Raw genomic sequence first — 19,878 nt, 5'->3', positions numbered from 1 at the left:
TGGAATTTAATATAACACAAAGTAGCAACAGAAAACAATCCAACCAGTGTCTTGAACTTTGAAAGAGCTGACTTTAACAAACTCAGAGAGAACCTAGGAAAGATCCCATGGATGAAAATCCTAAAGCGGAAAACAACCCAAGAAGCGTAGGAAACTCTCAAAAATGCGATCATAAAAGCCCATACCAGCACAATACCATTGAAAAAGAAAAACAAGAAATTCAAGAAGAAACCAGCATGGCTACACAAAGATCTCTCTAACAAACTGAAAGAAAAAAAGGACAAATACAAAAAAGAGAAAGAGGGACACATAACTAAGGCCGATTATCAGGAGACAGCCAGAACGTGTAAAGATGAAGTCAGGAAAGCAAAGGCTCAGAACAAACAAAGGCTTGCAACAGAAATCATGGATAAAAAAAAAAAGTTTCTCCCAACATATTAACAACAAGAAAAATGTCAAGCAAACTGTAGGTCCATTAAAGAGAGAAGATGGCAAGGAAATAACGGGCAACAGGGAGAAAGCAGAGCTGCTTAACTCATATTTTGTATCAGTCTTCACACAAAAACAAACGATAGCCCAACATACCAAAAACCACTGCAAAAGACAAATTAGAAACAAAAATTAAAATAAGCAAGAAAATGGTAAGAGAACACCTATCCGACCTTGACAAATATAAATCACCGGGGCCTGACAGATTACATCCCAGAGTTCTGAAGGAGCTGGCAGATGTTATCTCAGAACCACTGCACCACATCTTTCAAAAATCCTGGAGCACAGGGGAATTACTTGAGGATTGGAAAAGGGCTGATGTGGTCCCTGTCTTCAAGAAAGGAAAAAAAATCAGACTCGGGAAACTACAGACCAATCAGTTTAACATCAATACCTGGGAAGATCCTAGAAAAGATAATAAAAAAACAGATCTGCGAACAACTGGAAGCAAAAAAAGTCATAACTAGTAGCCAGCACGGGTTTGTTAAAAACAGATCATGCCAAACCAATCTTATCTCATTCTTCAATAAAGTGACTAAACTAGTAGACCAGCGAAATGCTGTGGACATAGTATATTTAGATTTCAGTAAGGCATTTGACAAAGTAGACCACATCCTACTCCTTGATAAACTAGGAAAAGGTGGAATAGACAACATCAGCACCAGATGGATCTGTAGCTGGCTGACAAACTGTACTCAACAAGTAGTCCTCAATGGCACAACATCCACATGGAGAGAAGTAAGCGGTGGGTACCACAAGGTTCCGTCTTAGGCCCAGTATTCTTCAATATCTTCATAAATGATTTAGATGAGAGAATTGAAGGGGAACTCATCAAATTTGCAGATGACACCAAACTGATAGGAGTAGCCAACACCCCAGAAGACAAACTCAGGATCCAAAAAGATCTTGACAAATTTGAACAATAGGTCCTATCCAACAAAATGAGTTTCAATGTGGAGAAAAGCAAAGTCTTACATTTAGGCAGGAAAAAACAAAGGTACAAATACAGATTGGGCGAGACCAGGCTTAAAAANAGGGAATAATTTTTAAAAATTTTCAAAGATTTTAAATATGACACAGCTATTAATATATTTGCTTTTTAATTGGTTTTATAGGGGAAATGTTTTTTTGTGTTGTTTTTTAACATGCTGTGAGCCGCCCTGAGTCCCTCTGGGGAGAAGGGCGGCATAGAAGTTTAAATATAAATAAATAAATAAATAAATAAATAAAGTTAAGCTAGGAGCATAAGCAGTGTTCTCATCAGTACTCCCAACAAAAGGCCAACACCCATTGAGGGGAAAAAGAATTTTAGAAATAAACCATTGGCTAAAGGGTTGGTGTTGCCAAGAAAACTTTGGTTTCCTGGATCATTGACTGCATTTCCTACACGAAGGACTATTGGCAAGGGATGGACTATACCTCATGAAAACAGGCAAAAATATACTTGGAAAAAGACTGGCCCAACTCATCAGAAGGGCTTTAAACTAAAACTGAGGGGGGAGGGTGACCAATCTCTAGAATCTCCAGACCCCAAAACCAATCAAATCCCAAGAAAACAAATCAAACAATGAGGCAGCAGTGATGAAAAAAGAAAAGAAAAACCCGAACAACAATCAGGAGATAAAGGAAACACACCCATGGACAGGCATAAAAGTCTTAAATGCTTATATACCAACGCTCAAAGCTTGAGGAACAAACAGGATGAACTAGAAGCAATAGTACACGAGGAAAGGTATGACATAGTTGGCATAACAGAAACCTGGTGGGACGAAACCCATGAATGGAATGGACTGATGGATACAAATTGTTCAAAAGAAACAAGTCTACAAAAAGAGGAGGGGGAGTTGCACTACATGTAAAAGAACACTACATATCTGCAGAAACGCACATGATCAAAGATAAAATGTCTCCAGAATGTATATGGGTCAATATCAAAGAGGAAAAAAAGTGACATTGCCATAGGTGTATATTAGACCACCCAACCAAGCAGAAAAAATAGATGAACTCTTTGCCAACCAGTTAACAAGCGCATTTAGGAAGCATATCACAGTAGTAATGAGAGACTTCAACTATCCAGATATGAACTGGGAGACAAACTCTGCAGTGAGCGGGAGATCAAACAGATTCCTAACCAACCTAACCAACAACTTTGTTACACAAAAGGTGGAGGAGGGAACTAGAAATAAAGCTATACTGGATTTAATCCTTACAAATAGAGACGAAGTGATAGAGGGAGTTGAAGTTGCTGGAACCTTGGGTGAAAGTGACCACATCCTAGTGGAATTTAATATAACACAAAGTAGCAACAGAAAACAATCCAACCAGTGTCTTGAACTTTGAAAGAGCTGACTTTAACAAACTCAGAGAGAACCTAGGAAAGATCCCATGGATGAAAATCCTAAAGCGGAAAACAACCCAAGAAGCGTAGGAAACTCTCAAAAATGCGATCATAAAAGCCCATACCAGCACAATACCATNAAAGATCTTGATGTTTATTCCTTTTAGGTCATATTCCAAAAATTGATTTCTTTCTCTCCTTGTCTTTTCACAGGAATTCCTTCTTAACACATCTCTGTTGTAAATCCAAAATAAAATTGTCCAAGTCACTTGTCAGTTAAAATCCAGATATCCAAGTAACACTATTGGTTTATTATTTATGTGTCCCTTTTAACTACTAAAATATCAACCACTTTCATCTATAAGTTCTGTAAAATGCCTAGCAGTATCTTTCTTGTATCTTATCAATTTTAAATCCATATCCAAAACAATCTAATCCTCATGTCCCAAAGGTGCTTTTTAAAAGACAACTGGACTTCCTTTGTTTTTTCTTTGAAAATGTTTTACTTCTCATCCAAGAAGCTTCTTCAGTTTGGGAAACCATGATCTGGATGATTGAGAATCTCCATAGACATTCATTCTGATTTTCAGTTATATTCTCTTCTATCTCTTTCTTTTAAGCCCATTTTTATTGTATTAGATAGTCTAAAGTGAAGTTTCTGGGTACATTGTTACTAAATATCCTTGGCATTTCCGAGAATTAAAATACTTTTTCCCCATTCTGTAGTAGTGAATCTGCCTCTAGTTAACCAGCCTAAAGGGTCTCCTTTTATCATGTTTTTTTTCTCATCCAGCATATATTCCCAAGGGAATTTTTTTTTACAGGTAAACTCAAAATCTGCATATATTTTAATAAGATTTTAGCAAACTACAGGAAATATTTCAAAATCTAATTTTCAATCAGTCTGGCCCCCTACTCCATTTAAAACTAAAACCAACATTTTAATCATCTTTTTGATGCTTATTTCCAATAAAAAAGTTTTTCTTTAGGTTTTACACTTACCGAAAGTTTTTTTTCACTACAGGTAGAAGGAAAATCACCCAGTATAATGACAGTTGTACTTCTGAAAGTTGTTAATATCAAAAAAGCCATTTACAAGTCATTTCTACTAAAGATGATCAAGAAAGAAAGGGGACAAACCCAACACCTCTTGAAGGCTCCAAATTGTGGCTCTGGCAGAGTTGACTCTCCCAACTTCCAGAGCTCTAAAACCCACCAGAAACCACTATTTTACAATTTCATCACTGGAAGCATCTGAAAGGAACACTCAGTGATCCTAAGTCCTCTCCTTTATTGAGCCTGTGGCTTTATTTTCTCCCATGTTTGTTGTCGGCTTGGCTAAAAGCAAACTCACTTTCAGTCTGCCATTGCTTTAACAGAAGTCCATCTTATGATACATTTTGAGCAAATTGGGCTAAGGTTTCTTTTCCAAAAGTATTCATTTTCCACATAATAGCTGGTTTCTGAAAACCTGCACATTATATTATTCCTCCTCCCCAACCCTACTGGTATTCCCCAAGAATGCAGTCTTTTTTTTCCATACGGGATCCAATTTTTAAAATTTGCCAAATGAAAAACAAGTTCCAGTCTTCTTTGGGTAAAAATGGATTTGATTTTAGTGGGGTTTTCTTTTAAGTCTAGTATACACATTTGTGCACAGCCAGGAATATTTAGATTGTTTTGCTAAAATTTAGCAATGTGATTTTGTATAACATTTTTGCAAAAATATGAGGTTGGCAGTAATCTTTTATGATGTCATTAATAGATTATGAGTCTGAACACATTTACCTTACAGCTTAAAAACTACTACTCCAGCTCCCCCCCCCCCCCAAATACGGCCAAAATTAATTTATGACAATGTCTATAATTTTCCTTATAGGGTAATCTCTGTAATGTTAGCACTTGGGTTCAAACATCTTTATTTAGAACTGTATGACTTTTTCCTTGACACTTATATACAGCAAAATATTGTTCTCATTAACTACACACTACTTTAAAGTTGAAGAAGGAGGTGAAAAATCAGTCTGTGTAACTTTTGGCTTCTTTTTCTTTGTCAAAGCAATGGTAATTCTGATTGTAACAGAAAACTATTTGGAGTTTGGACTTGAATCAGGTAATATTTTGATGTTAATATGGACAAATACTTAATTTTAACAATAAATATTTGATAGATAATATTTTGAAAAATATTTACCAATATTTTTTGTTTTCAAATCTTCTATTTCATAATTTTTCCCCATTAGTATTACAGTCATGAAATATTTTTCTGCAAATTATAAATATTCTTAGGTTAGAGTTCAGAACTATTAAATTCAGTAATACTATATTCTTTTGTAATAATAATGGTGTTATTTTCTAATAATGTATTGCACTTTCAAATAGCATTTTGATTTTACATATAGCAAAGGATGTTCTAGATTATGCATAGCTGAATTGATATTTTGGCTTAACTATTTAAAACTATTCTATTCTTTCCATATTAGCAACCTAATATTCTATGTTTACTTTCTACATTCTATCTACAGGTTTCTCCAATTTTTCAGAAAGTGCAGTGCGATTTTTTGAAAAACAAGGGTTGGAATCCCAGTAAGTATAAAACACAATATTACAGAAGAATATATATTATCATCAAAATGTTCTCCTTGTAACATTTTTCAGAATTATGGATCCTTTAATTCAGAATCACATCTGCAATAGCTGAAAGTATGCCAAAAACCTACATTTTGTTTAGGACAATAATTCTTGGTTCTTCTGTCTGAAATGCAGGAATCCTGTCATTGTATGCTTGGATGGAGACATAAATGTATCTTTTATATAAAAATTAATAATTGTGCATTTTATAATGATCTGTATAATGTAAACCAACAATTTCAATTATTGGGTAAATTAGAAATAGCATAAATAAGTAATAAAATTATTATTAATTGGATGTTCAGCTAAGTATCACAGTGCAGAATAGTCTAGAATAGTCTAAAGTAGAATATGTGTCAGTTCTGCCTTTTTTTTCATATACACATTTCTATTATACAGCCCATTTTATTTTATTCCCTCTCAAATTCTGCTAGTATTTTGTGTCCACTGAGACTGCTCAGTTATGATCCAGTTTCTGATCCAAACATAGACTTCTGGTTCTTGTTCTTTGGCACATAAATATCTTCTCATAAATCAGCACGAGTACTCCACAACTTTTTTAGTTCATAGCAACATTCGATACACTTGAATCTATGCTCACTTATCCTGGCATAACACACAATAAGAAGGACTTTTGCATTTGAATTTGGCAAAAAAAGCCTTCTTGATAATTTTCATCAGATAATATGTAAGACACATAATGGGGAAGAATTTGATGGGGAACCCCTACCCCTGTCTCTCTTCAGTGTAAGATCTAAAAATAGTTTTATTTGTGTCTGTCTGTCTATCATAATATCCATCCATCTTGCAGAATAAGTAACTCTGGCTGGCTTACAAGTTAAAACAATAAATACTTAATCATTACAATATTAACAATTAAAATATCAAAATCAATAGAAAAACTGAGCTAAAGCAAAAAGTAGACGAAAAGAAGTTACTACCTCACCTGTCCCCTGGGTCCCCAAGCCTCTTTGCCACAACCAAGTCTTAAGGGACCTTTGGAGGCTCAGAAGAGATGTGGCCAATTTCACCTTAGAGGGGAGAAGATTCCACAAAGTGGTGCCACTGCAGACAAACCTGCTGCCTAAGGCCATTAAATGTAGGCAATGGAACCTTATAACAAGCCCTCCTTGCTGGACTGGTGAGATGGGCAAGTAAAATGAGACAGATATAGTCCTTCACATAACCTGCCATGAAAGGCTTTAAAGCTTAACACCAACACCTTGAATATAAGTATAAGCCTCTTTATGATTACAGGAACAATTTGTATCCAAGAAGAAAATTCTGTTAGATTCAGATGAAATTTAAGTGGCAGGAGACAGGCATACAGCTTGTTAGATGGAGCCAGTGTTGAAACACTCCATGCAAATATGGCGTTTTTCCATCTCTAAGCATAAGTTGGTGTAATATTTCCAGTTTTCAATTATATTATAACAACAGGCTTTTTAAAGGTTAGAATGTTCCTTGGGTGGTTTTTTTTTTGTTTTTTTGTTTCTTTTTCAATCACCTGTATTGTTAGTAGAAAAAATACAATATGTACTGTTTTTAAATGTTAGAAAAGCTAACTGTCACTTTTTCTCTTTTAGGGGTCCTGTTTCTAAGCTAACCTTCAAACTTTTCCTGGCTATCCTTTGTTCACTTATTGGAGCTTTCTTGACATTCCCTGGTTTGAGGCTGGCTCAGATGCATCTAGATGCTTTGAGTTTAACAACCGAAAAAATCACCCAGTAAGCTAAAGTGTATAGATTTCAACTTAAATTGTATTCTCCACTCTCAGTAGTAGTATTCTTATAACATGGCTCTTTTTTCTGTCAAATTTCAGAATGTATTTTCTAAAATTCAGTAAATTTAAAATCTTATTAAAATGCATTTCAAATTCATGAAGAATTTTCAAAGGAAACCCACTAATAGATTAAGAGAATGGAATAAAATAGGACTATGTTCAGACACCTAAAATTTAAGAGCTAAACTGATGAGTTCGATCCAGATACTCATCTGTTCACCCCTCTATATTTTAGGTATCTGAATACAGTCCTATTTTTTTTGTCTCCTATTATCCATTAATGTGTTTTCTTTGATTAATCTAATCTTGGGGGAATGATGTTCCAAAGGATCAGTGCCATGGCAGAAGCTGCTGTTCTGCCTTACCCAGATGATATTCCTTAAAGGATATGACCCTTAACATGCCATTCCTGCCAAACCTGATAGGACAGATAGATGTAACTTAGATTAGTCCCACAAATAATCTGCCATATAGGGTTTTAAATGTCATTACCAACACCTTGAATTGACTTGAATTTTGGACTCAGTTGTGGTCATAAATTGAGAACAACCTATATATGTAACCACTCTCCGTATTCCCTCGTTCAAAGGGACAAACTTCCAAACTTTCTTGCAGTTGTATGTGTTAGGGAATATTTGTAATGGCAAACAAATTAGGCTTGGGGAGTTAATTTTTATTATTCATTTTACACAAGAATACTTGATAAGCTTGCAATGAATTCCAAGGTTTTTTCAAGCTCTTTAGAAACCATAAATAATTTAATGTAACAGAAATCAGTTAGACTAATATTTATTTCTCTTGCTTTCAATATAGGATAGTTTAGAAATATATTTTTTCCGTAATAATACAATGTATTTATTTTTGTTTTCTATTTCTTCCAGAACTCTGCTACATATAAACTTCCTGGCACCTCTACTTATGGTGTTATTATGGGTAAAGCCAATTACCAAGGATTATATTATGAACCCACCATTAGGAAAAGAAAATGTGCCTTTGTAAGCTGCTTTGGAAATCTTTATTTTTAAACCTTATAATAAGTATATATTTAAAATGTAATATTTTTATAGATATATTCTTATTCATAACCTTAGTGTTTAGGACAAACATTTTCATCTTTTCTGAGGAGAAATCAAAGGCCTCCTCTCTATTCATTCAATCCCTCATGGAGGCACAAGCAGTTCTCCTTTCTTTGATTTCTTTTCATCCACATTTCTCTCCCCTCATTCTTACTCATAGGAACACATTCCCATCTGCCATTCCTATCTTCTCCCCAGTGTTTGCATGTGTGCTTGTGGGGGGTGTAGGGGTGTGAGGAATGATATTTAGAAAATTACTGTGTTCATTCTTTGATCTACAGAATGTCAGAAGCTACATTTGATACTCTAAGATTGTGGATTATAATTCTCCTATGTGCTTTGAGGTTAGCCATGATGCGTAGCCATCTCCAAGCCTATCTGAATTTAGCACAGAAATGTGTGGATCAGATGAAAAAAGAAGTGGGAAGAATAAGTACTGTTGAATTGCAGAAAATGGTAAGCCTAAGGTTACTATAATCAAATATATAAATTAACAAGCCATTTAAGTTTTAATTAATGAGCATTTTTTAAAAATTAGACTAAGGCAGAATTTGATGTGTTTTTCTAGAAACAACCACAATATACTTTAGTTACTTTTAAGTGTAAGATTGTCTGGCAGTAAGACTGATAATTCATTTTTCATTAATTTTGAGTAATATTATTATTGTTTTCTTGAAAATGGTTATACTTTTAATATATTCTATTTCATAAAATTGTATGCTTATATATTTTTATATAAATAGAATTGTGTGTGGATTCCTTTGTCTTTTTCAATTTAGAAAAAGAGATTAGATATAAATAACACATGAAATTCTATTTTAAATAAGAAACAACAAATACAAGAGCATTCTAAAATATTATCCCTTTTAGAATAAAAGTAAATGCTTCGGGAGAAGTTGAAAGGGTTTTTTAAATATTGAGAGTACCTCCTTAACTATTAATTGTTTTCCTTTGATCTGAGGGATTATTTATCTCCTATAGTTTCTGCTCCTCCCATATGATCAGACAGAGCATGCTTGGGTTCCATTAAATAATATTGCCTGTTGGATAGCAGGAAGCGGGCGCATGTCTTGGCACCTACCCTCTTCAAACAATCTAAAGTGTACCCTTCAAATCTAGCTTTATCCCCAGACATTTTGTGAGAAGTTTCAGTTATTTAATTGATTGTTAGGTAGACTTTCTTTTGGATTATATGATCTGTTTTGTATTGTTTTTACTGTTGTAAACTGCCCGGAGTTGACCAGATTGGGCTGGACTTTAATAATTAAATAACAGGAAAAAGTGTCAAAACAGTTTGCTTTTCAAAATATTTTACTATTCGTTTGCTTTCCGGGAGTTAGCCATTTGTGTTCATGAACAGCAAATATATTCTTAATGTAAATCACTCACTCACTTTTCAGACTGTAGAACAAGATCATTTTTATAATAGCACTGTTATAAAAAAACTATGTGGATTGGCTTCAGTCAAAAGAGGAATCAGAAAAAACTTTCCAGTTTTTTCAGAATTAGAAATGCATGCTTAATGGAGAGGGAATTGAAAAGAAAATGGGAGACTACTTGGATTAGCGTGGCATTACCTTCTGCTTATTCATTCTGTTAACTGCTGTTTGAGTCCACATTTTTAGATCTTTAGTTGTCAGAGAACGATTATTCATGGCTCTGTGGGCTGACAGGGCAGGGAGTGAAAAATGTAGGCTTTGCTCCCTTTCCAACAGATGAGTATTGGGATCTCTCTCTTGGGTGGTTGATTGTCAACACATTCCGTAAAAGTGTTTAATGTGGTTATACCATTAATTGTGTGTGTTGTTGGCTATGATAATTTATATGATAGTATTCCCCTAATTGTGCAATATTTTTGTTGACTTCAGGTGGCCAGAGTATTTTATTATCTTTGTATAATTGCTCTTCAATATGTGGCACCTCTGGTTATGTTGCTGCACATGACTCTTCTATTAAAAACTTTAGGTAAGAAATATTCAATAAATGAAATAAAATGCTTATGGGCAGTTACTGGAAAAATATATTAGGTACAAAAATCATTTACAGGGGGTTTGTTTTGAAAGTAGACAAAGGTAGATTGAAAAGGTTAATTTCTTGGTTATTCATTTCTCTATTCCCATCCCACCAGTCATCTTTTAATTTCCAAATCAATATATGTCATAAATATCACTGTGCAACAGGAAATAAAATGCTGCTGGTTGTAGTCATGCATGAACAAAGATGCAGTTAACATGTTCAGAAACAAACTTGCTTTCTTTTTTCAAACTATGTCCATCAATCCCAAAAGAAAAACATTTTGTCTCAATTGCATATAAACCTTTAAATTGGTCTGAATCACTGTGTGTATTTCAATCCAGAGTTTTCTAGCTTTTTTTACATATCCAGTAAAAATGATAAAATGTCCCTTCTAGTTTTTCACATTTCCTACATAACTTTGAAATGCTTTTATATATTCTAGACAATTTTTCTGATGACATGTATCAACAATACATCATTTTATAAAAATTCTGTTTAAGATTATAACACAATGTAAATTTCAATCCCTTCAGCCACATATTTCCCCATTTTTCCATCTCTAGATTGTTGCCAAAATATTTAGCCTATTTCATCATATGTTCTTTCACTTGTTCTTTTTCTGTTTCAAAGTTTAATAAAAGTTTATACATTTTAGCAATTACATTTTCATCATTTGTACACAATTTTGTTTCAAACATTTGTGTTTGTGTATTCTCATCTATAAAATGCTTCTTGTGCTGAGAGCACAAAGGTGTTTCCAGCCCCAAGCTGGGTTTCTATTTATTCTGCATTCTCAATATGTCATTCTAACATAGTGATTTTTAAAGTACACATTAGCCTTAACTTTGTTATACTACAAATAACCATGCCGTCGAAATGTCAGGTTGTGTTCTTAAACTCCATAAGCCTATTATTTCTCAGCAGCATCCGTTTCTTTATTCAAACAGCAAGTTGCAAAATATAAATTCAAATCAGGTAAACCTAATCATTCGCTTTCCTTTGCATCTTGTAACATCTTATATTTAACACATTTTTCCCTGGCACACAAATTTAGGTATTTCCTTCTGCCACAATTTCAGTGATACATTAGTTCTCAATACAAGTATTATCTGAAACAAAAACATCATTTTAGGCAAGACTTTCATTTTTCTATCACAAATTCTTTCCAGCGATGATAATTGCAGTTTCTTCCATCTTATCATGTCTTTTTCAACTTCATTCATGCCTTAACATAGTTATTTTAAAATAACAAAGAGTTAATTTTTGTCACAGTGATACCCAGATATTTTACCTTCTTCTCAATCTTAAAACCATTATATTCATCAGTTCTGTTTGATCTTGTGTTTTCATATTTTTGTTTATATTTTCATCTTCTATTTTTTAACCTTGAAACTAGCTAATGCACTAAATTCTTTTAATTTGCCCATTAATATTTTAGTTCACCTTAAAGGATCTTCCAGAACCAACACCAAGTTATCTGCAAAAGCCCTTATAACTTATGTTTCTTTTTTAATCTTTATTTCATCTCTAATCAGTATCTCAAGAACCAAATTAAACAAGAGAGGAATGAACAGTGGGCCTCTCTATCTTTTGTTCAATCTCCATTAATAATTATTTGTGCTTTCTGTGGAATATAAATTGATCTTCCCCATTTTCTTACCCAAGTTCTCTCCAAAATTCACATCAATCAAAACCCTGAACAAGAAAGCTTAGTTCAAAGGCCTTATCCAAGAAAATAAGTGTGGCTTGCTTTTCAAATATTCCAAAATGTCCAACACATTTCTAACTTTAGTATGTAAAAAAAACCCACATTAATCCTCATCAGTAAATCCTTGCAAAATTATTTTCAGTTTATCAGCTTAAATCATGAACAGCTTAAGTCATGATTCTATCATGATATTGACTTATCATTTGTTGTTAAATTCAAATGTTTTTTTTTAGCTATTAATGCTATATTGGCCTCTTTCCAATTGTCTGCAATCTTTCTTCCTTCTAGGATAGAATTCATTATATTTTGTGAAAGTTGTAAAGATATTTTATCACAACATTTATAAGAAACTAATAATTCATCTGGTTACAAGCATTTTTCCTACTTTAATCTTTTTTATAGCTTCAGAAACTTCCCTTATACTTATAGAGGTTCAGAATCTGTCTCTGTTCCTTCGTAATCCTTGGTAAATTTTGTTTCTTTAGATATTCACCAGTTTTTTTCTAGAAAGATGTCACTTTTTTATACAAATTGGAATAATAATGATGAGAAGCTTTTTGCATGCCACATTGCTCATCAATACAATATTTCTCTTTTGTAATTTCAGTATTATTTCTTTTTCTTGTAATTTATGTGCTAGCCACTTCCCTGGTTTACAGTATTTGCAAACTCAATTTTTTTACAGAATTCATTTTTATTTCCATTTCCTGTGCTATTAACATAGACAATTGTTGTAAAAGCTTAATTTGTTGAGAAATACCTATCTTTTCTGGAAATTTCTTTAATTCTTTTTCTTTCCAAATATTTCCAATTTAATATTTCATCTTTTTAAAAATGAAGCCTGATTTAATATTGAGAAAAGTTTGCACCATGTGTCTCATGTTTCAAATGGTGTCTCTGTCTTTATAAAAATGTTGGTTATCTTTTCTAATAAGTATGCAATTTTATACCTAGAAGCATGTAATTAAAATGATATAAAAACTTAGCATTGTTCTTGCCTTAATTATTTTTCTGTAGGTAACTATTCGTGGGGCATTTATCCAGAATTAACCTCAGATATACCCCCAGAGGACAGTCCACAGAGCAGTTCAGTAAGCTCTGAATCGTCATCTGATGATAGAAAGATGAAGGTAACCGTAATACAGCTAACAATGGCTCTGGCTAGCCTGAAGAACATTTTCACTCCACTATTATTCAGAGGACTCCTTTCATTTCTTACTTGGTGGATTGCTGCTTGTCTTTTTTCCACAAGCCTTTTTGGGCTGTTCTATCATCAATACTTGACAGTAGCATGATTTTAAAAAGCAGCCATTCAAAGAAGTCTGTGTTCCCCGACAAAGCAGAAGAATATTGGAAGAAATAACATAATAAAGTTTCATTCTTTTAATACCTCTTCGATCATCACAAGCAATGTAGTGTGTAATATCAAAAAAAAACTTGACTTCATAACACTATTATCCAAATTTGTAGTCAGAATTAAGAGAGGGTTACTTTGAGATTTGTTTTAAGTATTTTTTTATTTTCATGAGTTCCATCCTACCCTGGGAGCATGATGTATTCAGTCATTGATTGACTGATCTTAGTGGTATTAAGATAAAAAGATAATATTAATGGTGACTGCCTAAAAGTGAACTTTTAACTGAGCCATATAAGGAGCCAGAAACTTGGATAACTTTTCTTTTGAAAAGCAAACTAATTCCACAGGACAAACAAAATACTGTATATTACAGTACAGGAAACATTCTGAATAGAGTTTGTTGTAAATAAAGTGCATGGAATAAAGAAGAATTGTCCTGCAGGAGGTGTTTTCATATTAGTACTGCATCACTTGTGTGAAAATTCAGGAACGTAAGTTTCTCAGATGTTACAGGCATGTGTCTCTGAGCACTCATGTATTTAAAATGAATGTTTAGTGTTTATAATCTGCAGGCAGTAAGCTCATGAATTGTTTGAAAGCTTACTACATGTACTTTGCTTCTGCACATTCACAAATTATGTAAAATGGTATAATATGCTTATGCATTTCATTATACCACATAATGTAATGTGTGAAGAAGTTCTAAAATTGGTATTATAAGAGTAATATAATTATATTTTTTCGGTCTCATCAGTCATTTTAAAAATAATAAATGGTCATAAAAATCATTGAATGTTTAGTATTGGTGCTAATAATTAACTAGAAATTTATTTAGCTTTTATGGGTTCCATAATTTAACAAATGCCATTATTATAGCACTAGTCGATGATATTTGACACTAATCAATACTAAACTAATTTTAACAAGTATAATTCAGTAAACAGTCTTTGAAAACATCAGCAGTGGAATGTATGCTGCAGGATGGGCAAATTTTGATAATTATAATGGTGACTATTCCACCACAAATATTTTTAAGTTCTGTAATAATAATAGATTAAATTTGTATGCCACCTGACTCTCAATGACTCGGGGTGGCTCACAACAATCAAATAAATTGCAATAAATAAGTAAAAAATAAAGATAAAAGATGGCAAACGTGATGAACTGAAAGCTCTCCCTTACCTTCGCAGCTCTAAACAACAACATAGTGAAGCTATATGGGTCTGGTGTGTGGGTAGGGAGGGGCTTCATTCTAGACTTGAGGGTAGACCTGACTACAGAGAAAGTGTACTTCAGAAATTCTGAGAAATGACATTGTTTAATTAAACGAACCCAAAAGAGGCCAACCTGCAGGATCAAATTGGCTGGGCAGTTGTTATGAGAGATAGGTGATCCCTCAAGTAATCTGGCCCTATGCCTTATATAGCCAAAGATGACAGCCAGCACCTTGAATTGCACCCAGAAGTAAACCAGTAGTCAGTGCAGATCATGAAGCTGAGATTTTCCATGGGCATACCAAGGCATGCCTGTTACTGGTCATGACACTGTTAATGCTTATATTTACTGTATATTCCCATCTTTTTCAAGCTCTACATAGAACCACTAGGTGAAGTCATCCACTGGTTTGGAGTTGATCAATGTCACACAATCATTTCTTTTGACCAGGCCAGCCAATGAACCACAATATTTTGTGAAGTGAAAAGTTATAATTTCACATATAAGTTATCTTTGCAATAAATTTCATCCTTTTTGGAGAGAACTATCCTTCCATCTCACTATTATAATCACTATATAAATGTATAGGTTAGCCGTCTTTAAAAAAATATTTAAGTCCATATTCTCTTAGCAGAAATGAATGGGTATATATGCTAGTGGTAGATGGGCAGGACAGTTACAAATATTTGTCCAAATGGTGGATCATGACCTATAATTATTTGATATAAAGTGAGTCATGTCCATGGCCCTTTTGTTATTTCCTACAATCTTAGATTGAAATATATCCATTCAAAAATTAGAATTAGGTCTCATTATCTGTATGGATAAAAAGAGGAGTGCATGTCTGAAAAAGTAAAGGTTAATATGCAGATAGCTACAAAAATCAAAGTATTGAATGGAATAAATAAAAAATATTCAACTAGTGAACATTAAAACTACTAATAGAAACTACTCCAATTATATTAGACTTGAAGCAAAACTTATAAAATGTGAGGTATAATATTGGCAAAGAGTCCAATTGACTCTTTGCCAATATTATACCTCACATTTTATAAGTTTTGCTTCAAGTCTAATACAATTGCAAATTTGACTACCATTTCAAAACTAAGTCTAAAATGTTCCTAATTTGTGCCCAATCAGACTAATATAGAATCAATAATGTTGATCAGGTTTAAGCATTGTCAAACAGGCTTATTTTTATTATGCTGATTATATGAGGAAAACTACATATATACTTGAGGTTGATTGCCAGCTTTGCACAAACCATTTAACACTCCAGAGTTTTAGAGTGCTCAGAAAAGTAGCATATGATTTTAAAAAACAACTGCCAGAATATGGATTTTAAATTTTGAAGTTTGTGCTCCTTTCCCAAACAATGTTTTTTTTAACCAAAATTAAGTGCAGTTCAGTTTATTGATAGTGGCTTGAATGGATTTTATGGAATTCTGAAGGATACTTTTTTTTTTTTAAAAAAAAGGTGAATCTTCAGACATGCATGCAGTGGGGCTTTCCTGTATCTCTTCCCATCAAAGTTTCTTCTATCTTTTCCTAAAATCTGATGTTGTAGATTGGTGCATTCAAATGGTAAAGAACTGCAGCAAGAGGGAGAAAATGGTAGAAATAATGCATACATTATTTTGTAAGTGCTTTTGCTATTCAAGTACTTTTCTTTCCAAAGTATTTTTTGCTTCAATATAACTTATTTTATGACATTTCTGCACATCACTGATTATTCTTCTGTAAGAAACAAAACATTGATGTTACAATGGTAATTTGGTTTGGTACTTTGATATTTTTCCCCACCCTTATGTTTGTATTCTTTCATTGATTTCTTAATTATCAGTTGCTTTTGTACAAGAATGTTCTTACTTATTTGGTGGAAAAGGCATGCATACATACATAGCTTCATCTATTAAAATGAATATCAAGACTTTCTTCTGAATGAAGAATATATACATGAGCTGGAAACATAAAACATGGGGAAATGGCAAATGAAAGAAAGTTTAATGTTGAAAAAAACCTTGTGGAAAATGGGTTGTAACTAGTGACTGAAATCCAGTGTTACCTGGACAAATGGAATAAATTATGTGGGAACAAGAAAGAAAAGCATAATCCCTATTGAAAGTTAAGTTTTCATGGAACGCTACATAGCAATCTTTCTGGATTGCCACATACAATACTTCTTGTGCAAATTTTATTTTTAAAATATTGGTTAATTGCAACCTATATTTTAATAAAATTAGGTTGTAACTCCTAAGTTTGTGTTTCCTAAGTTTGAAATAAAATTGTTTTACAACATTTTTCATAATTTGTTTTGTAAAATAACATTCAAGTAAATTCATAATGCCTTAAAGTACTGAAATGTTTCTGAAGAATTACATCATCCTTTGGTGGTGAATATTGATGACTCTCTTACATGGGAACATTGCAACAACTATTGCATTCCAGTTTAAATATGTTGTTTCAATCTTGTTTTAATGCAAAAAAATATATGGCATTTGAATATGTTGAATATTTTTTCAAAATATTTTCCATCTCTGTGATTTAAATAAATTTAATAAATATGGGTCAAACACTCAGTTGGGTTTTAGAAAAGCTAGTTGCAGTTGGTAGGAAATATTTTTGTGCTAAGTATTGGGAAATAATTTATACAGTATATTCATAAGGATGAAAAATCTATAAACGCAGTTTTAATTGGAACAATATGTTACACGGAATAACAGCCTACAGAATCATGTCATTCTCCAATTGATATTTTTCTACTTTTTAAATACTCTACCACACTGGTAAGATATTGGTATAAATTATTTGTTTAAATAGATAGATTGAATGTATCTTTTAAAATAGATGAAATGAAATAAAAAAAAGAATTGTGGAATCAGAAGAAATAATCCTACTGTATATTAAGAATATTTAATATTTAGCTTAGACAAAGTTTCAGACACCCCGTTGGCTCTAAAACTCACCAAATAACTTTAGATGGAGAATGATAGACTCCCCAATCTACCTCATAGGCTTATGTCTATAAAATGAAAGGAGACCCCCCCCCCCTTCTTCCATTACATTGCTTTGAAGGGAGACTCCACCTCTCCCCGTTATACTGCTTTGAGTTCCTAAAAAGAACCAGATACACATAAAATCATTGATTGATTATGGGCTATCAAGTCAGTGTCAGCTCTTAGTCATCATGTAGATAGATTTTCTTGGATGCATGTACTAAATATAGTCAATAAATTGATAACACTTATATATGCCAACAATTACCTATCAAAAGATTATAGCTAAGTTGGATTTTGAAGAAGCAAGATAAAAATATTTAAGCTTTTCAATTTTGGTGATGGAGAAGACTCCTGAGAAAACAATGGACAGTAAGAAAATAAACAAATGGATCATCAAACAAAGCAATCCTTCTTACTCCAGGTACAACTGAGCTAGCTCAAATTATCTTTCTTCGGACATATGATGTGAAGACATACAGTAGTTTTCTAGAGAAAGCTCTAGTGTTGGGAACGAGAGGGAGAGGACAACCAGCAGCAAGGTGGGTAAAGAAAGTTACAGTGGCATTGAGTGCACCACTAAAAGATTTGAAAGACCAGATAAGGGACAGATCATCATGGAGAAAATCTGTGTGTCCCTAAGAGTTGACATCAACTTGATAGTAAATAATCAGTAGCTATTGATGTAGATATCTCCTGAAAAGGAACTTAACAGGAATATGTTGCCAAAAGAGAATTTTGTTATTTTATTCAAGATGATATTAGGAAGATAAATCTAGTAGAATAGGAACTTTTAGATAAGGAAGATATTGTATCACAGATATACATTTGAGATTTTTTCTTTATAAAAAGCTCATGTGGGACAACTCAGTATAGAGGAATGCAAAGATAATCTTGAAGGTATGTAGCAATAGTTAAGATAAAATAAGAGACTCTTCATTTCTGGGAAAGTAAAATGTATGAGAAAGAATCTCAGAATCACCCTGCTTTGATGTTGTTGTAGAGTATAATAACAATAATCCTTTGTCTCTGCTCACTTGGTGTACCATGAAAGGTGAAAATCCAAGTTGTGATAGCCATTATTTTTTAAGTAGGTCCATTGTCAATTTCACATTATCATCACTTTGGATCAACTTAGTTCTAAAAAACAGATTGCAGAATTTTAAGCCAAGTTTACACAAAAGTACTTATTGACTGTTTAATTCAGCTATAGCTCTTGTTATTTGGGTTCTTTGACCATTATTCCATTGCTGCATTTGAAGTTATTCAAAGCTGATACAGATTTTGCAGCATTAATTAACTGCTAAATCTACAACCATTACTGATTGAAAAAACTGAAGGAAGTTTATTAAATTAATATTTGCTGTTCCTTCTAGACTTGATCTCAGCCAAAAAGCCAAGATGCTATTTTTACATTCTTTGATATCAGGAGTATGTCCTGTTTGTATAAATCAATAAGTTGCTTTAAAGAATGTGAAATTTATTTTTATCTTAAAATGATGTTCTTATAGTAGAAAAGTTTATTTTATGTTTATTTGACACAGAATGTTTAATAAGAGTTGATTGCAATCAACTTTTTGGTGGAGATGCACTTGCAATGTTTGAGCACTAATTTGCATGGTTCGGACTTGTCTGTATATTGTGGGCTAAATATACATAACTGTTAAGATTTGAAGCCAATTGTTATAGATAAGGATGCATATGTTTTGTCTTACTACACCTTTAATACTTATAACACACCAAGTATTGCGGATTTTTTCCACATGGGGGATGCAGAAGTAATTCCTTTGCAACAAGGAAAAAACTTCTATTTTACAATAGACTACTGATGTATGTGGTCTTTACATTTGAATTGCAGGGTACGTGTTTGTTCCTAACAAGTGAGCATCACAGAGAGCTTTCTCGCTCTCTTTTTTTAAAGCAATCTAGTCAAATGCCTTGGAGATGCTTGTCTATGTGATAATTTTCCATTTTTTTTCTTTTTCCTGTATTCTTTAAAAAAAACAATGTTATTTTATTCTGTCATGTATGCAATTTTCCTCTTAGCCTGTTAATGGGTTTGATGTGATAAAAATAAATTATAAAGAAGAATTAAGTGGGCTGTCTTTTCACTCTTTATTACTCAGCTAGTCTAAGTGACAGTACCTAACTGGCCTTGGCTGATACTGAAAAGCTAAGCAGAATTGAATCTTGGTTATACTTAGATGGGAGACACCAGGAAATCTAGATCTGTAAACTAGATTGAAAAGGATATTTTGCAATCTACTTA

At 33.0% G+C, this 19,878-nt stretch overlaps 1 protein-coding gene across 1 annotated transcript in view; it reads left to right on the top strand.

Moving 5' to 3' along the window:
• Positions 1–14,373, top strand: part of TMEM161B (transmembrane protein 161B) — a 27,938-nt gene extending 13,565 nt beyond the window's left edge. The window contains exons 5-11 of the mRNA XM_015816136.1: positions 4,789–4,940; positions 5,353–5,413; positions 7,045–7,185; positions 8,123–8,236; positions 8,599–8,773; positions 10,186–10,282; positions 13,059–14,373. Coding sequence (XP_015671622.1) covers positions 4,789–4,940; positions 5,353–5,413; positions 7,045–7,185; positions 8,123–8,236; positions 8,599–8,773; positions 10,186–10,282; positions 13,059–13,336 — 1,018 coding nt within the window. The 3' untranslated portion in view covers positions 13,337–14,373. The remainder of the gene's footprint in view (positions 1–4,788; positions 4,941–5,352; positions 5,414–7,044; positions 7,186–8,122; positions 8,237–8,598; positions 8,774–10,185; positions 10,283–13,058) is intronic.
• The last annotated feature ends 5,505 nt before the right edge of the window (positions 14,374–19,878 follow it).

The sequence above is a fragment of the Protobothrops mucrosquamatus genome, unplaced genomic scaffold, assembly GCF_001527695.2.
Source record: "Protobothrops mucrosquamatus isolate PMUCROS unplaced genomic scaffold, P.Mucros_1.0 scaffold401, whole genome shotgun sequence".
NCBI classification, from domain to species: Eukaryota; Metazoa; Chordata; class Lepidosauria; order Squamata; family Viperidae; genus Protobothrops; species Protobothrops mucrosquamatus.
The sequence above is the reverse complement of the archived record's forward strand: the minus strand, read 5'-3'. Positions and strand labels throughout refer to the sequence as shown.